This window comes from Lathyrus oleraceus, chromosome 2, assembly GCF_024323335.1.
Source record: "Lathyrus oleraceus cultivar Zhongwan6 chromosome 2, CAAS_Psat_ZW6_1.0, whole genome shotgun sequence".
In the NCBI taxonomy this organism is placed as follows: domain Eukaryota; kingdom Viridiplantae; phylum Streptophyta; class Magnoliopsida; order Fabales; family Fabaceae; genus Lathyrus; species Lathyrus oleraceus.
Window position 1 is genome coordinate 114,508,636 of NC_066580.1, and position 24,881 is coordinate 114,533,516.

The 24,881-nt window shown below is 36.1% G+C and overlaps 1 protein-coding gene and 1 non-coding gene across 2 annotated transcripts; both read left to right on the forward strand.

The window, feature by feature from the left end:
• Positions 1-5,388: 5,388 nt before the first annotated feature.
• Positions 5,389-5,495, forward strand: LOC127124017 (small nucleolar RNA R71). The gene has a single exon (XR_007803662.1). It is a non-coding gene; the product is annotated as a small nucleolar RNA R71 (small nucleolar RNA).
• A 15,932-nt stretch (positions 5,496-21,427) lies between these two features.
• LOC127118385 (glucan endo-1,3-beta-glucosidase 2) lies at positions 21,428-24,246 on the forward strand. The gene is made up of 4 exons (XM_051048574.1): positions 21,428-21,743; positions 22,310-23,563; positions 23,686-23,713; positions 23,859-24,246. Exons 1-4 carry the CDS (start codon positions 21,686-21,688, stop codon positions 24,013-24,015), a joined length of 1,497 nt encoding a protein of 498 aa, XP_050904531.1. The 5' UTR covers positions 21,428-21,685; the 3' UTR covers positions 24,016-24,246.
• Positions 24,247-24,881: the final 635 nt, after the last annotated feature.

Below are 24,881 nucleotides of genomic sequence, written 5' to 3' on the forward strand. Positions count from 1 at the left end.
ATGGTAATAAAGCAATAATAAAATAACAATAATAATAAAGTGATAATAAAAAGGTTAGAATTTTAAAAGAAATTATTTTAGGTTAAACAAGTTAGATTTTTTAGAAGTTATTAGAAAAATATGAGTTTAAAATAAATTAGTAATAATAAAAGAATTTAAAATACATAAATGTACAAATTATAAAATAAAAGAGTTATATGAAAAATATTAAGTTAGTTATTTACAAAATAAATAAAAATTATAGAAAATATCAAATTATTAGATTAATAGGTTTATTATTATTATTCAATTACAAAAATGGTCAATTAGATTTTATTTACAAAATATATAAGGATTTATTATTATAAGTAAGTAATAAAAAAAGTTATTAAAATAGTTAGTATTTATTATTTATTTACAAAAAATATAAAGGTTATAGAAAAATATTAAATAATTAATTTAGTAGGTTTTCACGCCCTACATTACTAAACCACGCAGTTAATATAGGATCAATGGCAGGAATTTAAATGGCAGAAAAATAAATGGCAGAAAAATAAAATGGCAGAAAATAAAATCCTAATTATTACAACGCTTTGGTGCAGTTACATAATAAAGATGGCGAAAAGTAAAACTGAAAATATTACAAGTTAAAACTTAAAATATTACAAGGGCGAAACAGTTACAGTGTATGAATAACATAAATATGAGCGAAAATAGGAAATAATAATAAGGTTTGTTAAAGTTTAAGAAAATGTTTATGGTTTAGAGGAAACAACACGGTTAAAGTTTTAGGTTTGAAATTTAGAGTTTGTGGCGAAATTGTCAGGGTTTAGGAAAAATCAGGGTAGTTAGTTATGAAAAAAAATGTGCAGATCTAGATATATGTATATATAAAAAAAATATGAATTAATTAAAAAAAAACAACGGTGTTGCTAGCGCAAAATTGCGATCATCGCAACTGGATCGGATAACACAAATGTCACGCCTCATACACGTATATGTGAAAACGGCGTATTGACACGATCCGATCCGAAAACATAATCAAATTATAACATAAAATAGAAATATATATATATTTAACACACTAGTTACATATATGAACATGTATTTGAAACACAGTAACAAATATATCAACAACATAGATAAAGTATATATCATATATAAACTATTACCAAACTGTGTGTACGATAGTATAGATCAGCCACTCTCAGTTTCTCTTTTTTGTTCTGTCTTTCGGCCTCCCTCTATCAGTCATGCTAGTAAATATATATAGGAACAAATTAGGTTAATGATAATGGGCCTAAGTTTATTTTGAAATCCAATATTAAATTAAAAACTGAATAAAGTTAAATAATTAAAATAGTTAAAATTAAAATAAAAACTAATTAACCTATTTATTTATTCTAGACCCAATATAAAAATAAATAGACTCAAAAAAAAAAAAAAGTCGGGCACCAAAATGCTCGAAAAAATAAAATGAACACGTCAAAATAATCAGCGCGAAATAAATGACTCGGAAAAATACAGCGTTTGGTCGGATTTTGAAATAAAAATTATGACCGTTTAAACTGCTCAGACTGATCAACATATGACCAAAAATAGTCGTAAAAATATTTTTAGCATGTCAAATTAAACCACGTGAACCGCAGATTAATGTTACCGATATTTGCAAACTTAAACTTGACATATTTTCGTTGACTAATTTTAGGCACAGTTAAAAAATTAATTTGACCAGTGTGTTTGTAAATTCCGAGAAATGATTCCGGCTAATATTAAGACAGAAAAAAATGTTATGCTATGAAGATGATGCAAATGAATGTGAAACAAAAAATTGGTTAGAGTTAAAAATAGAGGGCAAATTTTGGGGTGCAACACTCACAACCTGCTTTTGTGCTTTCTACTATAGAAGCTTTGAGTGCCTCAAGTTTCCTTTCGGATTCTCGAATTTTTTGTTCCAAATGGGTAAAAATTTGGTTATTTGAGGCAAGCCTTTTAAAGGCCTCTTTAGCTTCACAGTGTAAAGTATCAAATGCAGCTTGTAATTCATGATGAGACATACTAGAGGATTTTTCATATTTAGCATGTCGTACCTGTTTCTTTTTGTTCTTTTGATGAGCAGAGAGGCATATGTTTACAGCTTCATCTTCATCACTAGAACTTTCATCATCGGAGGAGTCGCTATCACTTTCCCAAGCTATGTATGCTCTCCTTGGCTTTGATGATTTCTTGTGTGATTTGGATGATTCCTTTTCCTTTGTCTTCTTGTTCATCGGACAGTCCGGTTTGTAATGATCGGGCTTCCCACAAGTGTAGCACGACCCTATAGTCTTTTTACCTTTTGAGTCATCATTTTTAGAGTACCTCGATTGTTTCCGGAAGTTTACCAAGTTCTTCTCGGACTGTTGGATGCCGTTCTTTCTCACGTAACAATTGTAGCATTTAACGAACAACCCCATATCTTCGCTCTTGTCCTCTTCTTCTTCGTCGCTCGAGGAATAATCACTTTGCTCTTTTGCTTGAGACTTCGAGGAGGAAGTCTTAAGAGTTATTGATTTCTTTTCACTCACCTTTGTTTTTTCCTTCTTTTCTTTCTTTTCGTGTTGTTCTAGGCTCAAGAGTACTTGTTCGTGCTCTTGTAGTTTGCCAAATAATGTTGTCAAGTCTAATACGGTGAGATCATTTGCTTCTTTGATGGCGGTCACTTTCGGTTGCCATTCCCTGTTAAGACATCTCAAGATCTTATTAGTAGCAATATCATTGGAAATCGGCCTACCTAATGAATGTAATCGATTGATAAGATGAGTAAATCTCTTTTGCATGTCAGCAATGGTTTCCCCTTGCTCCATGAAAAAGAGATCAAACTCTTGTGTTAGTGTGTTGATTCTTGCCAACTTAACATCGTTCGTCCCCTCATGGGCGATTTGTAGTGAATCCCACATGGCCTTAGCAGTAGGACAATGTGATACACGATAGTATTCATCTACACCTAATGAGGAGATTAGGATATTTTTGGCTTTCCAATCATAATTGTATTTCTTTTCATCATCATCGGTCCATTGTGCATTGGGCTTTGGCACTAATTCATCATTCTCATTGGTCATGGTTATTTCAATTGGACCATTGAGAATAACGTTCCATATTTTTCTATCTATGGAATTTATGTGCACCCGCATACAGTCTTTCCAATAACTATAATTTTCACCATTAAAAACGGGAGCTCTATTATAAGCCCCTTTAGGTTCGTTAGCCATTTTCTATCAAAGTTATATTTTGAAGCACGGAGTGAACCAGGCTCTGATACCACTTGTTAGACTATGGCACAGATCTAGAAGGGGGGGGTTGAATAGATCCCAATTAAAATTTGAGTCGGCGCTACCAATTAAAAATTGGTTTTGAAAATTTGTTTTAAGTGCGGAAGCGGCCGAGGAAAATATAGTCTAAAACGAACTGTTATTGGAAAACCGGATATGCGTCAAGCCTATGGATTAGTGATAATGTAGAATACGAATCACTACACTAGTCACACTATTATTGATTTGTTTCACTTACTAGGATTCCTAGTTCCAATGATTCAAAGAGCAAACCAAACTAGATACACAACTAAGATAATTTTGGTTTAGGCAAATTATCAAACACTTGGTGTGCAAAAACACTCCAAGTGATATTTATGTTGAGTAAGTGATTCCAATTAGTCTAGTACAATATCCTATTGTACTTTGGATTCAAAAACAGAGTTTTAACTTCTTACTCAATTAATATCAAGGTTTGATAAAAGTGCTTATACTAAAATCACTTATTTTTAAGCCAAAACAACTATGCTGGAAAATAGAGAAGACAAAGATTTGATGAGGCAGTTCCCCCGTCGTCCTCGCTTCGGGGTACGTCTGCCCTCAATTCTAAAACTAGAATTGAGATTGCTTTAATAGATATCACCTGTTGAGTTTAACCGTTTATACAAGGATTGCAAAGCAAATATACAACAGAATTCTCAAGACGTTGAATGTTGCTTCCACTCCTTGTTCCTTGATTCAAGGTGAATCAAGTCCTTCGATTGTTGTTGATAGACCTCCGATTCCAGCCCCTTTGTTGAATAACCCTCAGTTCTTCAAACCCTCGGCCCGACTGATCTCAACTACAACAAATCGAACCTGAAATCTTCCCTTCAATATCACTAAATCCGCTACTAGATTGATGAAGACTTCCTCTTCTCAATCACCTTCGCTCAGCTGAAAATTGATGAAGAAATTCGTCCAAAAACCCCCAAAATCAAACCAGTCTTGGAGGACAAAACCCTAAAGGTTTTATTCAAGAAAAAACCTGTCGCAAGCTTCAACCCGAACCGGATTCCCCAATCACGGCTTCGAACGTTATCACCTTTAACCAATCACAAAGCACTTCAAAAATGGTTGTGTGTAATTGATGTGTTGTGAGATGTTGAAGATGAAGATGAAGAATCTTGGACACCTATTTCACTTTTTCTTGTTCTTTGAACACTTGAATCAAATTGTCAAATGTTGGTTGATACAAGTAACTGCACTTCTATTTATAGTAATCAACCAACCAACCCATTTAACAGTTTTTCAAACAGAGTGGGAAATGCTTAAAGACTGAATTTACGCACGAACGGTCGACCATAGCAGGTCTATGCGTCGACGCATAGCCTGCAGTTTTGGACAGACTGAAAAACACAGCAGTATGCGTCGACCATAGGTCGGCGTATGCTGACCCGTGGTTCATGCGCTGACCCCTGCGGTCGACGCAAGCCTCTTGTGCGCTGACCCGTGGGAAATGCACTAAGTTATGCGCTGACCTGTGGTTCATGCGCTGACCCCAGCGGTCGACTCAAACCCTGCAAATCTGCAAAATTTCATATTTTTGTGGTTTTCATGCATTTTGTCATGACCACATTTTATCCACATATGTTGTATGAAATATGACAGTTTAGATGAGCATAGAAAAGGATATGATAGGTGATATGTTGCATTTGTTTTGTAGAGGTGGAATCGACAATGCCGATTCATCCATGTTGGTAATTTGTCATCATCGAAACCTATGATCGTATGTTGTATGACAGTTGGCCCTTACACACATATCTCACAATCCGACGAAAGTGTGGCTACAGTATTCGGGTTTATGCACATATGCTCGACTTTAAGGGCTAATGCATCCATTTTAGCTTGCATCATGTCTATAGAGCTTAGTTCATGCACTCCTCCTTGGGCTTCCTTCTTCTCAACTGTCGCTCGTTCGACTCCCCATGATTGATGGTTTTGAGCCATATCTTCGATGAGGGCACTAGCTTCAGGATAAGGTTTGTTCATCAGAGCACCGCCTGCGGCAGCGTCGATGGTCATCTTTGTGTTGTAATGAAGTCCATTATAGAAGGTTTGAATGATTAACCAATTTTCTAAACCATGATGTGGGCATGCTCGTAACAACTCTTTATATCTCTCCCAAGCTTCGAACAGCGATTCTCCTTGGTTTTGGGTAAATCTAGTTATATGGTTTCGAAGAACGGCGGTCTTACTCGGGGGAAAATATCTAGCAAGAAAAACTATTCTAAGGTTATCCCAAGTCGTAATGGAATTGGGTGGAAGGGAATCTAACCATGCTAGAGCTTTATCTCTGAGGGAAAAAGGAAATAATCTTAAACGTATTGCCTCAGGAGAAGCTCCATTGGTTTTAAAAGTATCTGTTAATTAAAGAAATATTTTTAAATGTTGGTTTGGGTTCTCGGTAGCGAGACCTGCGAATTGTCTCTGTTGCACTAGTTGCAACATGGATGGTTTAAGTTCAAAATTATTAGCTGGGATGGCTAGGTTTACTATACTAGAACTAGGTTCTTCATTAGATGGTTGAGCGAAATCCTTAAGAGGTCTTTGGTTTTGATCTTCGGCCATAGCTCTCTTAATTCTATGAAAGAACAAACGTGCGCGAGCGTAACGTTCAGGTTCCGCCAGAGGGTATACTAAGCTTAAACTTCCGGTACTGCGAGTTCTTCGCATTGACCGGCAGGAAATAGCCTAAGTCTAAACGATATAACAACAGGAAAATGAAATTTGACGAAATTGGTCCCCGGCAACGACGCCAAAAACTTGATGCGGTCAATAACTTGATGCGGGGTTCGCAAGTATACGAACGCGTCAGAGTAATATAAAAGATTGTCGAATCCACAGAGACCAAATGTCAATCTATCGTTATCTATTGTTATGGTGTTTATCAAAGGCAATCAAAATAGGTGTTTTTGTAGTGTGCAATGATGAGTGAAGTTTCGAATATAATTAGTAAAGACAGGGTCGAATGTAATTCACGTAATCAATTAATAATCCAAGTACTTGCTAGTAGAGCTACTTATGGGCAATGTTTCCTACTTTGAAAAGAACTAATTTAACAGGAATTGTCGCTTTCGCGTATTCAGAACCGAGTTGTACTCCCTAATCAAACCCTCTTATTGTCACTTATAAAAAGGCGCGCATTGCGTTAGAGTAGTAAACCTATTTTTAAGAAATATAGTATCTTGACTAAGTCGAAAAGTATTATAACCTGGATTTCTTAACCAAAAGAGGTTCTCACGAACCAGACTCTAAACTTATAAACGCGTCCGAAAATAGTTTTAAAATCTCTTTTCTTCTTAATGTTAAAATCTCCTAATGAACTAAACAAAGCGCTTTCGCTGTTTTTGAAACAGTTAAAAACAATTAAGTTTAAAAGGACGTTGGACGGCTTTCGATCTTACCCAACGGAATTGAAGTGCGGGAAAACTTAAGTTGAAAGTTAAAATAGCCCTTAAGTGTTTCTACGAACAATTGTACGGATTATCGGTTCAATTACGATCCTTACATTCTAACCTTATAAATTTAGTTAGACATGGTAAAGTAAAAGTGCATTAAAATAAATAAAAGTAGTGTGAGTACGGAAAGTAAATAATTTAAAGCGAGTGCGAGAAAATAAATAATTTAAAGCGAGTGCGAGGAAATAAATGAAAGTAAAGCGAGTGCGAGGAAATAAATAAAAGTAAAGTGAGTGCGAGGAAAATAAATAAGATAAAGACAAGTAATAAAAACCTGCTCCAATCGGAGGGTTGAATAAATTGCAATGCGGAAATGAAAATGGCGGCAGGATTAACTTCCTTCCAAAGTGCTCCAAATTCGATTACAGACTCTATCACAGACTCGATTACACAATTTGCAGTAACACTCCAATGCGAAGCGATTACCACTTTATAAAACTGAATATATGCCTAAGTGAAACAAAGTTGCTCTGAGTTTGCCTCTGCTCTAAGTTTGGATGATTGTAAAAGTGAATTCGAGTTTCTATTTATAAGCAAGTAAAAAGATGGAAATGACTTGGATGCCCTTCAACTTGAAAATGGGAGGGAAACTATTTTCCTCTTGTGGCGCTCGCCACAAGGCCATGGCGCCCGCCACAAGGCCAAAGTGAGGCGCCTTAGTGGATGTAGTGGAGAATGTGGGAGTTAAGGGAGTTGAGCTTGGACACGTCATGGCAGGGTCTGTGGCGCCCGCCATTGGGTAGGCCATAAGTACAAAATGCTGATTTTTAGGGTTTTTGGCTCTTTTTCGCTCCTTTTCTCGATCGGGGCTCCAATTAAAGTAAAAACCTGAAAACAAAGGAAAACATAGCAATAACACAACAAAATGATAATAAAACAACTAGAATGCATGTGAAATCGGGGTCGAAAATACGGTAAGTTTTAGTGTTATCATTAGGTTTGTCTTTTGGTGATTTGTTACTTTGCAAGATGTTGAACAAGATGTCCTGACATGTTGCTTCAACATTCTGCATAATCCAACTTGAGTTAGTTGTGAGATTTAGTATTGTTAATTGTGCTTCCTACAAATTCTCTGAAGATTTAGTTTTGTAATTTATTGCACGTTTCCCTGTGATTGAAGAAGATCATATCTTGACTTGTACACGAAGGAATAATGTCAAGACATATTAGGAAATATTTGATTTAATAAGAATCATATTTTTAGAAGATTGAGAAGAGATCTTGGACCTACTTCATATCAAAGGTAGAGGCGCATGCATATCACTGCTATATATAGAGGAGTTCTTAACCTAGGAATGCATCGAACAGTGTAGAATTGTGTTATCATTAGGGTGTTGTGTATGTGTTTTATGTGAGCCATTTAAGTATGACATTGATACTTGAATTGGAATGAGTGTTTTTGAGTTGTAATTTGTTATCCCTCAGAAGCTTTTAAGCAATAGTGGATTGTGCTTTTCTGCTGTGTGTTATCTTGTGATTAAGGGAAGTGAAAAGGTCTCATATTTAGGGTTACTCTAGATAGAAACGTCCATAAGTAGATATTATGAGATAAGTTTGTACACACTGAGGTTGTTCAGGACTTTAAACTAATTTTTTGATAGTGGATTTCCTTCCTGGCTTGGTAGCCCCCAAATGTAGGTGACGTTGCATCGAACTGGGTTAACAATTGTGTGTGTTATTTATTGTTTTATTTATCCCACTATTATCTGTTGTGTCATAATGTGCAGACCCTAAGGTCGTGACATCGTGTTCGACATCAGGGATCTTCTTGCCATAATTTCATGAAGCAAGCTCCCAAAGCATGGTATGATAGACTAAGTAACTTTCTTTTGGAAAATGATTTTACCAGAGGGAAAGTGGACATAACTCTCGTTTGCAAAACCTTCAAGAATGATATTTTGGTTGTGCAAATTTATGTTGATGATATTATTTTTTGTTATCCTAATGCGTCATTATGCAAGGATTTTGATAAGTCAGTGCAGGTAGAATTTGAAATGAGTCTGATGGGAGAACTTAATTTCTTTATAGGAATCCAGATTGATCAACAATCAGAAGGAACTTATATTCATCAGAGAAAATACACAAAGGAACTTCTGAAAAAGTTTAACTTATCAGAATATAAGCAAGCAAAGACTCTAATACATCCTACATGTATTCTGGAGAAAGAAGAGGTAAGCAGTAAGGTAAATCAAAAGTTATTCAAAGGTATGATAAGCTCTCTTTTATATCTAACCACTTCTAGACCTGATATCTTATTCAATGTCTACTTATGTGCTCACTTCCAATCAGATCCTAGGGAAGCTCACATAACTGTTGTTAAGAGAATCTCTAGGTATCTGAAAGGTACTACTAACCTTGGTTTGTTTTATAGAAAATCAAGTGAGTATAAATTAGTAGGCTATTGCGATGTTGACTATGCTGGAGACAGAATTGAAAGAAAAAGTACTTCTGCAAGTTGTCAATTTCTAGGAGATAACTTGATATCATGGTTCAGCAAGAGACAATCAACAATCGCGCTTTCAACAACCAAAGTTGAATATATTGTAGCTTTTGGATGAAACACTCAGATACTCTGGATGAAGAGTCAGCTGAAAGATTATCAGATATCTGAGAGTAACATTCTTATTCTCTATGATAATACTTTTGCTATTTTTTTATCTAAGAATCCTATCTTGCATTCTAGGGCTAAGCATATTGAAATAAAACATCACTTTTTACGTGACTATGTTTAGAAGGGTATTTTTCATTTAAAATTTGTTGATACAAACCATCAATGGGCTGATATCTTTATAAAACCCCTTGTCGAAGATAGATTCATGTTAATTCTAAAAAACATATTTATGAAATTATGTCAAGAATGAAAAGATGTATTTCAGAATATTTAAGTCTTCAGAACTCTATATTAGATTATGAGATTGTTATTCTTTCTGACTCTGAAACATGAGCTTTCTGAAGTAAGGAAGTTTTCATGAATCAGAAAGGTTCTGATCAAAAGAAATCTTATCGATCTTTCTTCCTGATTTTGAACAGTTGTTGCATTAAATGGTTGTCTTTTAGTTTATTTTATGTGGTTCTTTGTGGTGACAACTGTCTCACTTTCTGAGTATGCGTGATAAAAGCATGACACATTGAGTTTAACAATTCTTGGAATTAGGTTTAAACTCTTACGCTCCCCCCTATGATTGTGTATTTCCTATTTGTCATTATTGCAGATTTTTCTATATAAACCCACATCACTCACATTTTCACACCGCGCACATTACTCCCACACTTTCACTTTTCTAACCTAAAACAACCTTCTCTCTCTCTCTACAACCGTTCTTCATCTTCATCTTCTTCAATGGTTGAACAACAACAACAACAATCTCCAAGTTCATCAAAGAGAAATGAAAGCAACCCTATCTTGGAAGGGATACCTGAATTAACTCTTCACACTTCTGTCAACGAGTTAATAGTTGTAGAACAACAACAAATGCAACAACAATTTCAACAACTGCAACTAGCCCAACCTATATCCCCTCCTAGATCTTTCTGTAGTGAAAACCCTCATCCATCCAAAAAGGAAATAAATGGAAGTAATACCCAGTTGGATAATGATCGGAAAAATAACAAGTGTACTATTTTGCTTGTTATAGTAATAAAGGGGAAATTCCCTGAATGTCGATCTCAAGGACTGCAAGTTAATAATGAGTTCAGTTCATCGTTCAATTAAACAAAAATTATAATTGGGGTTTTAAATTCAAAATTATAAAAATAAAGGCAAAGGAAAATAATAATAAAAATAAGGGTTTGCAAGGTATGAGGAACAATGCCAGAGAAGGTGTATGATTTATCCCTATAACAACTCTGAGTCACTACTGCATCAACAAATATCAATTACTACTAGTTCTCAAGGGTATTTTCTCCCAAGTCCTTGGTGAGAAAACCTTTAATCAATCTACCCTAATTTCTATGTCCATAGGCAATTAGGGTGAAGTTAATATTTATCATATCAAGAATGCTCTAATTCATACAGGGTACCCCTAGTCCTAGGTGATATCTACTGCAGAGTAACCTTATGAAAACCTTACCAATGGTGGTCCAGACTAATTGATAACCACAAAACAATCTCGATTGGTCCGAAAGAGAAAGCATTAAACACATCAAAAGGTTACCGTAAGAATAATATTATAAATGCAATCATAAACTCATATTCATTACAATTCTAAATCAGGGTCACCCCATAGAATTGGGGGGTTTAACTACTCATATTGTTCAAAATGAATGCAAGATAAAAATTACACATTACAAGTATTTGGATGACTTGGATCTTCAATCGCTTCTGCTCATGAAAACCTTCTGCTCTCCGAACTCCTTCCTATCTGTAATACTTGATTGCTTGACAATATTGTGTTTTTCCTCGTTCCAAGATGATCTTTTCTTTGGTAGAAAGTTCTCTTATATAGTGAAAATTCCAAGCAACAGGTGGACATGTCCAAAAATCTCTCTGCAAGCCCAATGATCAAAATCCCGATGAAAAGGGAAAATTTTGGGCTTGGCTGACACGGCCCGTGTCAGCTGACACGGGTGGTCGTGTCAGGCTACTGTTTTGGATTTCATTCTCTTTCTGCCTGACACAGCCCGTGTCAGGTGACACAGGTGGCCGTGTCAGGCCTCATGTGCCGGGGTTTTTCCATTCCTTTGCTTGCTGGAATTCCGCACTGTCTCGTTCTGAGTTCCTCGGTTCTTCCACCTGGACCTGTTGGACAAAAACACAAACATGCTTCGCGTAAAATCACGAAAATATAAAGTAAAACTCACAATTAATGGAAATGCTCAAATATTATACGGGAAGTAAAATTTCCTTGAAAAGTACCAAAATGCTTGCACAATGTCTCAAAGTCCTTGGTTTCTTGTCAGATAAGCAACAAAAATATAGTGAAAATGGTGACTGATCACAACCCCAAACTTAGCTCATTGCTTGTCCTCAAGTAATGTCCTATATGACAAAGTGTCACTTCCCAAAATTTGTATTCTTACTATGATACTACTGAGATCTTTCGCCAACGTTGTCACTCTCCCTTTTATAGTTCATGCTTTTCCTAATGAGTTTTCTGCCGCACTTTCTCATCGAGATATCGCTTAACCTGTCAGCTTACATCACACTCTCACCAAGCCTCTCGGGGTTAAAGTGTTTTCACTCTCAATTCAAAATATGCAATATCAACTCATAAGTCTGAATAGTTTCTCCTTTCATATCAACTGCATACAACACACACTTTTTGAGGTCTTTCGGGTTATAACGGGGCTTGGGTTATGGTGTGGTAAATACAAACAAAAGGGAAAACAAGTGGTTTTGGGTTCAGAGTCAATGTTAATGTTCTTTTCATTATTTTTTATTCTTTTCTTTTTCAATTTCTCAGTTCTTCTTTGATATTCTCTCTTTTCTTTTTTTCAATTGAGTGCTCTTCCTTCAGTGAGTGCTTCCTTCGAACCATTGACTACATTTGTCGTTTTTTTCGTACTCACCTTGATTTTCGATACTTATGGGGTATACCCCAAACTTAGAATTTAACATAACTCAATGACATCACATTGACTCCGAACAGGGTAAGGAAGTATTTTGGGTTGCGGGTTACATTTATGTGGTTAGACAAACAAAGGGTACAAACTCAAATGGGGTTAACAAAGGATAACAGTAATGGGATGGCTAGAAAGTTCAGGGCTATAATTAAACAATGTGCCTCAGTGTGTGTACACATGAAGTGAAACTCCCAGAGAACCTATGTAAAGTCAGAGTGATAAAGACATACCTGAATATCGCTCATGATGACAAATGTGTTTGGATTTTTATGCACTAACCATGTTAGGTAAAGCTTGACAGCATCCATAATACTTCGAGTATGGTGCGGCTTCTTACTCAACTCGGAATGCATAGGGAACCTACGTTAGTTGAGCTTTAGAAATTGCGTCTGATATTTTCTTCAGCAGTATCGACTTTCTGGGAAGATCCTTCACAACAAGCAATAGTAAGTGGAGTGGTCATTTCATCCACTACCGCTATTGATCATTACCTCATCCGACTATAATACCAAGAACCTGTAACACATGATACCCGACAATAAAACTAAACCAAATGTGAACGTTAAAAATTGGGAAATAATAAAATAAAACATAAAACAAAACAAAAATTAAAGGCACAAAGCATAGGAAACCTCCCCAACACTTGAACTAAATATTGACCTCAATGTTTTAGAACATGATAGAATGAGGGTGACTCACAGTACCCCACTGAGGGATTGGGGAAGAAAGTGCAACATGCCCACACGAAATTCAAATTTTCCAACTTTTTCCATGTGATTACCTTCTCCCTTTTATGCGAGGCACTATGCAAACCTAAAATAACAAACAAACACAAACAATAATTAGAAATAGTAACGCGTGGGTTGCCTCCCACGAAGCGCTTCGTTTAATGTCGCATGGATCGACGGTTCATTCCCCTTGTTATGGGGGATACTTCAGCCTCCAAACCTTGTTGCATCTCTTGTCCAACACTAATAAGCTGTCTCTTTCATCAGTATGGATTCCTTTGTGCCACAAGTCCTTTTTAACCTCCATCTTCTTACCTTGTTTTTATTTCCTTTTCTTTCTCTTGGTTTCTGGAATAGAGATGGGAGTCTTTCCATTCAGGGTGGCTAATGGCAGTGTTGAGAGCCGAGAGGTCCTTCCTGTATCTTTCTTTGATGTTGGTATGTTACTTTGCCTTCTCGCCTCTGTCCTAAATAAGCCTACTTGATATTGAGATTTTGTATCTTCCTCTAGCTCCTGGTCTTCAATAGCATTCAATGTTATCTCCCTGTCGTGAACTTTCAAGGTTAACGTACCCTGATCCATGTCGAGATTGCATCGACTTGTCTGCATGAAAGGTCGACCCAGAATGATGGGTGCCTCATCATCTTCAGGTATGCCCCAACTGAACTTCAAGATTCTTTAGAGAGGCGGTGGTGTTTTTCTGATTGTTTCTCGTCTCTTCTTCAAATTGCCTATTTTGAGCTGCCATGTTTTCAATGGCAATCTCCCAGTCTGCTTTCCTTGGAGCTTGTTGTTGTTGATATTGAGTCTGATATTGACCTTGACCCTATTGTGGAACATTCCCTGTCTGATCTTTCCAAGAGAAGTTTGGATGATCTTCCAACCTGGATTGTAAGTGTTAGAGTAGGGGTTATTTTGCTTTTAGAATTTTATCTCTTCAATTTGTTGAGGATTTGCAAAGCAATACACAATGTGGTGAGGTCCATTACAAATTTCACACGTGATGGTCTGAGCAAGTTGAATTTGAGCTACCTATTGAGTACCTATATTCATTGCTTTTAATTTTTTCTCCACTTCAGCAGCGACTGTATCTTCCAAACGGATTTTATTTGATTCTACTTTCAGGTGAATGACTCCTTCAGGTTTGCTTGTACACCTATCATATAATTCAAGATGCTCATTTGCGGCTATCGCTTCAATGATCCTTTTAATACCGGTGGCTGTTGAGAAATTTGTTGAGCCACTGACTGCTGTATCAATTAACCATTTTGTCTTTATTTTCAGCCCATTCACAAACATCTGTATTTGTTCAGTCTGATCCATATTATGAGTTGGGCACACTACCAGGACCCTTTTGAATCTTTTGTAGGTATCTCCCAAAGACTCACCATCTTTTTGTTTGAAGTTCAAGATTTCATATCTTTTTCTCAGAAATACTGATGCGGGAAAATACTCATTTAAGAAAGTTGTTTCCATCTCTTCCCATGATGTAATACTACCAGCTGGAAGAGAGTAGAACCACTCTTCCGCCTCTTCAGATAAAGTGAACAAGAACATTTTTAACTTCTTTGCTTCATAAGTATGACCATCAATTTTCAAAGTAGTACTCATGGTCAGGAATCTCTGCAGGTGCTTGTTGGCATCTTCATTAACCTTTTCGGTGAAAGATTTTCTCTCAAGTTGATTGATTGTGCTAGGATGCAATTGAAAGTTCGTCACATTCACCGGTTGGTTGACAATGGTCAATCTACCACACGACGCATTTGCACCTCCATATTCACCTAGGAGTCTTTCCGGAGGTGGAAGCGGTGGAACTGGAGGAATTTCAGCCATAATTTCTTTTTCTGAATCTGAGTGATTAGAGGGAACTTCTTCTTTGGAATCTAATCTAGCGTTTCCGCGTCTCCGATGAAGGGTTCTCTCGATTTCTGCGTCAAAAAGAAATTCTGCTAAGGGCTCTCCTCGCATACACGAATTAGTGATTTAAATTATATAAATGACAAAAAAATAATTTTATTGCAGAGCAATAAAATTTTAATTGAACTAAAAATTAAACTCTATATTTTGGCAGTTCCCAATAACGGCGCCAAAAACTTGATCGGAAAAATAGCAAGTGTACTATTTTGCCTGTTATAGTAATAAAGGGGAAATTCCCCGAATGTCGATCTCAAGGACTGCAAGTTAATATTGAGTTCAGTTCATCGTTCAATTAAACAAAAATTATAATTGGGGTTTTAAATTCAAAATTATAAGGGTTTGCAAGGTATGAGGAACAATTCCAGGGACAATGGAAAATAATAATAAAAGTTATATTTTGGCAGTTCCTTTGATATTTGTCTATCTCAAAGGAAAATAATAATAAAAATAAGGGTTTGCAAGGTATGATGAACAATGCTAGGGAAGGTGTATGATTTATCCCTGTAACAACTCTGAGTCACTACTGCATCAACAAATATCAATTACTACCAGTTCTCAAGGGTATTTTCTCCCAAGTCCTTGGTGAGAAAACCTTTAATCAATCTACCCTAATTTCTATGTCCATAGAAAATTAGGGTGAAGTTAAGATTTATTATATCAAGAATGCTCTGATTCATACAGGGTATCCCTAGTCCTAGGTGATATCTACTGCAGAGTAACCTTATGAAAACCTTACCAATGGCGGTCCAGCCTAATTGATAACCACAAAACAATCTCGATTGGTCTAAAAGAGAAAGCATTACCAAGAGAAAGCATTAAATACATCAAAAGGTTACCGTAAGAATAATATTATAAATGCAATCGTAAACTCATAGTCATTACAATTCTAAATCAAGGACATCCCCTAACATTGGGGGGTTTAGCTACTCATATTGTTCAAAACGAATTCAAGATAAAAATTACACATTACAAGTATTTGGATGACTTGGATCTTCAATCGCTTCCGCTCATGAAAACCTTTCGCTCTCCGAACTCCTTGCTCTCTGTAATACTTGATTGCTTGATAATACTGTGTTTTGCCTCGTTCCAAGATGATCTTTTATTTGGTAGAAAGTTCTCTTATATAGTGAAAATTGCAAGCAACAGATGGACATGTCCAAAAATCTCTCTGCAAGCCTGATGATCAAAAGCCCGATGAAAAGAGAAAATTTTGGGCTTGGGCTGACACGGCCCGTGTCAGGTTACTGTTTTGGCTTTCATTCTCCTTCTGCCTGACACGACCTGTGTCAGGTGACACGGGTGGCCGTGTCAGGCCTCCTGTATCGGGGTTTTTCCATTCCTTTGCATGCCGGAATTCCGCACTGTCTCGCTCCAAGTTCCTCGGTTCTTCCACCTGGACCTGTTGGACAAAAAAAAAGACATCCTTCGCATAAAATCACGAAAATATAAAGTAAAACTGACAATTAATGGAAATGCTCAAATATTATATGGGAAGTAAAATTGCCTTGAAAAGTACCAAAATGCTTGCACAATGTCTTAAAGTCCTTGGTTTCTTGTCGGATAAGCAACGAAAATATAGTGAAAATGGTGACTGATCAGATAACTATCCTATCTTCACAAAGATCAATCCACCCGAAGTTTTAGTGTACTACATGGAGCTCTGTCGTGAAGATGGTGTTGATCCATTGGTAAATCCCCTAAATCTTCTGGATAACTACCCAATTGTTTTGTCGCCTATTTCTTCTTCCCAAAACCTTTGGTTTTTCTAAAATATCTTAGCTCATGTATGTTTTTATTTAAGTGTGTATGTATGTCCTTTATGATTACATGTTGCGTTTTGTTTATAGTTCTTTGTATTTCCAGTTTGTTTTTATCAATTGTATCTTGCACTGCCTTTTTGACATTTTTCAATAAAATATGTTTGTTTCTCTTATTTTTTGTCCTATGTCTTTTTGATTGATGACAAAGGGAGAGAAAACATGACATATATAAGAGGAAGAATTAGTGTTTATTTCGATATCTAAATTCCTAAATTAAAAACTCAAACATTGATAAATGTTTTATGCTAACAACTACTTCAAAAAAGAGTTTGTTAAGTGTTTTACAGGGCTACTTCTCAAGAATCCGAATGGTTAAAATCAAAAATCTGAAGATGTCTTAAAGTATTAAAGATCATAATATGTTCTTTCTGAAAGTCATGGATTTAGAATCCAGTTAAGGGAGATTTTCTTATATAGTAATCAGTCTTGAAAAGTCAAGGTTCCGATAAGAAAACCAGCTTTTTAAAACAAGATACCAAACAAATCTCTTCTAAAGTTTCTTCATAAGAACTCAACAAAGCTTCTGAAGTGAAGCTTATCAGAATGATGATGTTATCAAACTAGTGATCTGAACAATATCAATCAACTTTTGAAGATAAACCAGACTCTGACGGAAAATTCACTATGGTATTTCAAAAAGGTTAATCAGGAAAGTGTTCTTTCATTCTGATTTTATCTTTATATGATTATACATCTCATGGAGATTTTTGTGCTTCTTTAAGATGTATTCTTTGATGATTACCCTGTACAAAACTGGTCATCAAAATACATGTTTTGTCATCATCAAAAAGGGGGAGATTGTTAGAACACGATTTGGTTTTGTATTTATACCTTGAGTTTTGATGATAACAATGTTGTATTTGTGTGAGAACAATTTTGGTACCCTAATGGTTTGTTATTGTGTAACTTTAACAACCAGTTCTAATTCTGAATATATGATGTGCAACATCATCAGTTTTTGAACTATGTATTTCAAATCCGCTTCTGCGCCCACCATTAGAAGTTCTGAAAGATGTTCAATATTATTGTTGCAATGATCTTTCTGCTTCTGTGCTGATTCACTCATGAGAAGCTTCTGAGGAGACACTATGTTGCTACTGCAATGTTCTCTCAGTTCATGCTTCTGGACGTGACTCTGATCACCAAACTTCTGAAGAATGACAAGCTTCTGAAGTTGTGTTATGTAGTTGAAGATTTTGAAAATCTTAAGTCAGGAGATTGAAGCTATCAAGGTTCTGACTGAAGATTCTGAAGATTTTAAAGATCTCAAGCCAAACTACTGACACTGTCAAGGTTCTGACCAAAGATTCTGAAGTTTCTAAATCCAACTTTATGTTTCTTCATTTCATGCTTCATCAATTTTCATCAGAAGCCAATGAGTTTGAAGATAAGATCAAAAAGAGAACGTGATTAAATAGTACATGGTACAAATCAAACATCCTTTCCACTGCCTGATTTCATGGGCAAGGACAATACTATACATCACACATGTCAGTGATTTTATGGGCGAAAGACAGTATGCAATATCACTCCTTTCCCATCCAATAGTGGACAACCGCTCAAATGAGCTTTCTCCATTTTGCCCTCCAATGGTCGTATGGTTATGCTATATAAGTAAGACTTGGAGACTTGAAGAAAAGCGTCGGTGACATAAATATTTTGACAAGTTATTTTTCTTTGTGAAAAACTATCATTCTTTTGTACATAGTTTTTCTTTAAGTGCTTGTTATTCATTTGTGTAAAATCTGCTTGTGTAGAAGCATCTTGTAACACACAAAATATTATTCAAACTATTTGTTTGATTCCTTAAGGAGGTTATCCTTGAGAAGATAAAGAAGGTTGTTCTTTGTGAGCCCTTAAGGAGAATGGGGTATAGTTGGATCCTTGATAAGACAAAGAAGGTTGTTCTTTGTGAGTCCTTAAGGAGATTGGGGTATAGTTAGATCCTTTAGAAGACAAAGAAGGTTATTCTTTGTGTTTGTTGTAATCTGTTGATTATAGTGGATTAAGTCCTTGTGTATAAGGCAAAATCACCTTGGCGGGTGGACTGGATTAGCTTTGAGTTTCACGCGAACCAAGATAAAAATACTTGTATTTTTATCTATTTGTTATTAACTTGTTAGTGATGTTCTTGTTTTGGAAAAAACTTTTACTTGTAAAACCCAATTTAAACCCCCATTTCTTGTGTTTTTCACACCTTCAAAAATCTCATGCTTTCCCCGATAGCAAGTAACCTTTAGATTAGTAACACCCATTCAAGTGTAGACAACCTAGATGGTTCCCGTCGAGTACAACGTATGTGAAAGGTGTTAGCATCTTCCCCTTGCATAACCTACTTTCGAACTAGAGTTCGGTTGCAAGACCAATTTTTTCACCTTTGGAGTTTTATCGATATTTGCTCTTTTCTCTCAGAATAAATAAAGTTCAGTGGCGACTCTATGTCATTGTTCGCGTAACGACACATAATGATGACCAAAGAATATTCGTCGCGAGGGTTAATGTCGAGAGCGTCCTCATAGGGGAAGATGATGTTAACCCATACTTTCCCTCAGGAGCTTTTGGGGAAGTCAGGGGATATTACATTTGTTGCAAACACCTGTCTTGTGTATTTTCTCCGGGAAGATATAGAGTCACTTCCATCGGCGAAACCTCTAGCAATAATGTTTGTGTTGTAGGTTATGATTTTGTCGGTCATCTTCAGAAGTAAGATTGAGGGAGTTAAAGTAGGAGTGTGGCCCAAGTTAGTATTATCGGGGTCCTACAATGTGTGTTATTGTACTAGTAAAAAAGTACATGTGTGTATGTTCCCCCTACAAGGATATATAGACTTAGAGGGGTGGTTTTAAGAGTCATGTTCACGTGAGGTGAGAGGCTCAATGGATGGTGATATGCTTAGGTATAAGCCGACAAGGGATGTGATCAGTGTGTTATGACTGCATACTATGCTTTTAGGGTGTGATGAATTGTCCTTTCCTCCTCCAATGAAGAAGTATTTATAGGGGCTTTTTTGGGCCTACGATTCTCTTGGGAAGAATCACCGTCCACTTAGTCAATGATGGACCGTTGAATCCCTATTTCCAAAGAGGTCATAAACCAGTTAATGATCTTGACTTCTCTCTGCCCTAGAAACATCCTTTCTCATGTTTCCCATGACTGGACGATATAAAGATCTTTGGGGTGAGGCGATACCTCCCATTGGACGACATGTTATCATTGTCTCTCCTTGGGCGTCCTCTTGACATCGCCATAGGAGAGTCATACAAAATATAACACTACACCATTGAAAAAGTTAAATAAATAGATGCAAAAGATTAAAATCTATTAAACTAATTATATTCGACTTAAAATCCAATCGGTTCAATCTCGTTTAAATATGAGTAAACCATATTATACTATAATCAAATCGAATAAACCTACAAACTAGTCAATTCATCATTCATATCAATTTCTAAATAATAATAATAATAAAAGGCTTACTAACTCGTGTATTAAAATACAACTTTACATTCTCATACGTAAGAGTGACAAAACGGATCCGTCCTACCGAACATGTCTGTTTTTTCTTACGTTTTTTCAGGTCGATTCAAGGTTTTAGACACACACTTTCTACTATGATTGTTCTATTCTTTTTCAAGGTTTTTACAATGACATCAATTTTATAACTTTTAAATTTCAGGAGTGAAGTCTCTATCATACCCATTCACCCTCATTTTTTTGCAACACGAGACAAAATTTTAGACTAATCCTTTCCGATATTTGCCATCTATTTTTATGGATTTTTGTGGGACGGATCCAAATAAATTTACTAATAATGGATAAATAACAAATGAGAAATGAAAGAAAAGTAATTTTATTTTGTATATCTATACTACTACTAGTATGTACTAGTAGTAACATAATAAATGGGCATATTACGAAATAGAGGAAGTGGACCAATAGTTAGGTGAGCAAAATTGGACCGTTGAGGGGTTGCATGATGGCAGTGCCTAGAGTAATGGGAGGAGTCCTTTCGGTGTCTTCATAGATGCAATGCAACCTTTTTTGTTTAAAAAAACACCCCATAAATTCAAGTTAATAAATACAGATCCAGACACTTCTACTATGTTAGTAGTACAAAACAAAACAATGGTAAAAGAAAAGAACTCACAGTACTATACTCCAACGGCTAGGAGAGCAGATCAATGTCTTCTTCCTTCACATGCACCACCATTTCCAACAAAATAATCACATTGCTTCTGTAATCATCCCAAATATTAAATATAATATTTATACTCATTTATTGACAGAATCTTTGTCTTCTAGGAGTATATTAATTTGTGTCTTAAAATACATCCGAAATTATTTAATGTATAATTAATCTATTATTCAATTCAAATCATATTAGGAGTTATACTAGTACATAGTAGTAGTGGTATATTTATACTAACTCCTGTTGATTCCTTACTTGCTACTAGTATTATCCATTGTTAAAGTGATTTAAACCTCATTTAATTAATATTTTTTCAATTAAATATTTTGATAAGATTTAAAAAAATGAAAAAGTAGAGAAAAAAATTGTGTTGTCCCAAATTTTAGTTTCTTGGGACTTCAGCTACCTCTCTACTAGGCCTATTAACATGTTTGGTTACAGTGATGAAACTCCAATCTCCAATCCCTTCATTCAAACATGGACAGTTTCTCAATCCTTAGCCGTTTGATTTATCTGACAAACTTTCCACGTGTGATTATTGTCTTCACCTCATAACCCCTTCTCTCTCTCATTAATATTCTCCTACACCTTTACCCCACTTTCCTCTCTTTTCATTTTTTCACCTCTCTCTCTCTCTCTCTCTCTCTCTCTCATTATTGAGTTTTTTTCAGGTAGATTGAATTGTTTTTGAATCTATCAATGGCTTTGCGTTTTCTTCTTCTGCTTTTTGCTGTTTCTCTTGTTGCTGCTGATGAAGGTTAGTCTATAGTTTTATACTCTTCCTTACTCTTATGTTTTCTTTGTTTTTAAGTGATGCTTTGTTTCACTTTTTGAATATATGCTTGCTTCTGTTTTGAAACTTCCATTGCTCTTTAGTTCTACATTGTTTACTTGTGTTGGCATTGTTCAAGAAAATCCAAGTAGGATAAACTTGCTTTAGGGTTTGAATGTTGTTTGAGATTTGAATAGTGTTGTTCAAGTGTTCAAACCTAAGGTGTGAACTTTGAAGAACATGCATTTATGTTTCTTAATATGTTGTTTATTTGTTTCTTGTTAAACTATTGGTTAGTATTTGTAATGTGTGTAACATAAGTTTAAAATAGTATCTAGGTTTTTGTTGATTGGTACTCTTGAATGTGGTCCTTCTTTAGGATTCTGATAAAGGATGCCTCTTTTGTCCTTCTCTTCAGCCTTGAATTGTAATTTTCCCCAATGTTCAATGTAGCTTTCTTTTTGAGGTGGCCATTGTTGTAAATGTTTCCAAATTTGAGTTATTTGAGTGGTTGTGATGAATTGAAATCTTATTGTGGATGGATCTTGCAGAAGCTTTTGTTGGAGTGAACATTGGAACTGACCTCTCTGATATGCCACACCCTACTCAAGTGGTCGCGCTACTCAAAGCACAACAAATTCGTCATATTCGATTGTACGATGCTGACCAGGCTATGCTCATTGCACTTGCAAAAACAGGCATACAAGTTGTCATAACTGTCCCGAATGAAGAACTCTTGGCAATTGGTCAGTCGAATGCTTCGGCTGCCAATTGGGTTTCTCGTAACGTGGTAGCACATTATCCGGCCACCAATATCACTGCCATTTGTGTTGGTTCTGAGGTTTTGACGGCTCTGCCTAATGTGGCGAAAGTTCTTGTCAATGCAATTAAGTACATTCATTCAGCCCTCGTTGCGTCGAATCTTGATCGACAAGTTAAAGTCTCGACGCCCCTTTCGTCGTCCATCATCCTTGATTCGTTTCCACCTTCACAGGCTTTCTTTAACCGGTCGCTGAATTCAGTTTTAGTCCCGATACTTGATTTTTTGCAGTCCACCGACTCTTATCTCATGCTCAATATTTACCCTTACTACGATTACATGCAGTCAAATGGTGTCATTCCATTAGATTATGCACTCTTCAAGCCTCTCCCTCCAAACAAAGAAGCTGTTGATTCTAATACCCTTCTACATTACTCCAATGTCTTTGATGCCATGGTCGACGCAGCATACTTTGCCATGGCTTTTCTAAACTACACCAACATTCCCATAGTGGTAACAGAATCAGGGTGGCCTTCAAAAGGTGCATCGAACGAGCCTGATGCAACAATAGACAATGCCAATAATTACAACAGCAATTTGATCAAGCATGTTTTTAACAAAACCGGAACTCCAAAACATCCGGGAGTTGCTGTTAGTACTTACATCTACGAACTATACAACGAGGATACAAAATCCGGGCCGTTGTCGGAGAAAAACTGGGGATTATTTGATGCGAACGGTGTGCCTATTTACATTTTACACTTGACTGGATCAGGAGCAGTTTTAGCGAACGATACCAGCAATCAAACTTTCTGCATCGCAAAGGATGGCGCAGACCCAAAGATGATACAGGCTGCATTAGATTGGGCGTGTGGACCCGGAAAAGTTGAATGCTCTCCGTTGCTGCAAGGACAACCATGCTATGAACCAGACAATGTGATAGCACATGCTAATTATGCTTTTGACAGTTACTATAATAAAATGGGGAAAACTCCCGATTCATGCGACTTCAAGGGAGTTGCTACAATCACCACCTCAGATCCAAGTAAGATACTATCTCATGATACCAACCACTGGTTTGACTTTGAACTAGCATTTGCATTTTCTTTTGAAGTTCTATTGATGACTTATAGGATAAGTAATTAAAGGCTTCTTGAATGATTGCAGGTCATGGCTCTTGTCTATATCCTGGAAGGTAAAGAAATTTTGCTTATTTCATTCATTTTCACTATCCAATGTTCATTGTTAATGATTCGTCTGGAATCGAAGTGTTATCGTGGTTTGTTGCCTCAGTTCTATGCATTATTACTGATAAGTAATTGGTTTGTGAATATGTGCAGTCTTGGCAACAAAAATAGCACCTTTGGCAACTTCACAGCACCATCAATGAATTCAAGTTCAGATTCTTCAGCCTATAACATCCACAGCCGCGAATTGAGAATTAGAAGCCTTGTAATGGTGACAGGACTTCTAATACTGGGAGTGGTTTTGCTGTAGTTATATTTCAAGAACAAATTTTACTCGGTCAAAAATTTTGTGGTGGTGATAATGCTACAAATTTGTATTGGTGGTGGTAGTAGTAGTGGCATTGTGTTGTTCATTCATTCAATTTTGTACAAAATCCAGCCAAGGGTTTGAACTGAATGAGACTGCAGCAAAATCATCATTATCATTCTTTAATGGAGTAGAATTAATTCAATCATTATCAATCATTGATTTCCCTTTTCATTTTTTAGTTTTGTTCAACTTATATCAATTTATGAGATGAAAATGGAACTATAATATAAATTGCTCAAAATCGTGCGGAAGATTCACTTGAAAGGTGAAATTATTCTACTAAATTAACTTCAAAACAACTTAACCAATTTAGTTTGTTAGATACTTTTATGTTATACAACATAACTAACTCAACTTCCTGATTACTTATGACACATGCAACTCGCCAAAAGTTCTAATCTTCGTTATATTTCCATATTTCCTTCTAATTCAAAATCTCTTATCATCATCTCTTGGGAATTTTCAATATTGAGTAACTTGGTTAGGACATCTACAACTTTATCAATTATCCTGCCATATGTCAAATTGATCTTGCCTTGCTAACTTGATCTTGAAGTGAAACTTAGTTAGGAAGTTTCAACGAGTTTTCTCCCATTAGTTCCACTTCTTCTTTGCCTACCTTCATTTTAATCAATAAAAATTACATTCACACTCTATGACAAACCACATTGCTCACAAAGATATATTCAACTTCCAAGATGACATTTCCACCACAATTTTGGAACACCATGAAAATGTAGTGGTATATTTGAAAAGGACCCACAAGGGGCGAGGAATAGCCATGAGACTCAACATTTCGTCCATGA

Excerpts from the sequence above, each read along its gene's own strand:
- LOC127118385 (XM_051048574.1), top strand. The coding sequence starts at position 21,686 with ATGGCTTTGCGTTTTCTTCTTCTGCTTTTTGCTGTTTCTCTTGTTGCT. Across the intron at positions 21,744-22,309 it reads TCTTGTTGCTGCTGATGAAG|AAGCTTTTGTTGGAGTGAAC; the intron begins GTTAGTCTATAG and ends TGGATCTTGCAG. Across the intron at positions 23,714-23,858 it reads TCTTGTCTATATCCTGGAAG|TCTTGGCAACAAAAATAGCA; the intron begins GTAAAGAAATTT and ends GAATATGTGCAG.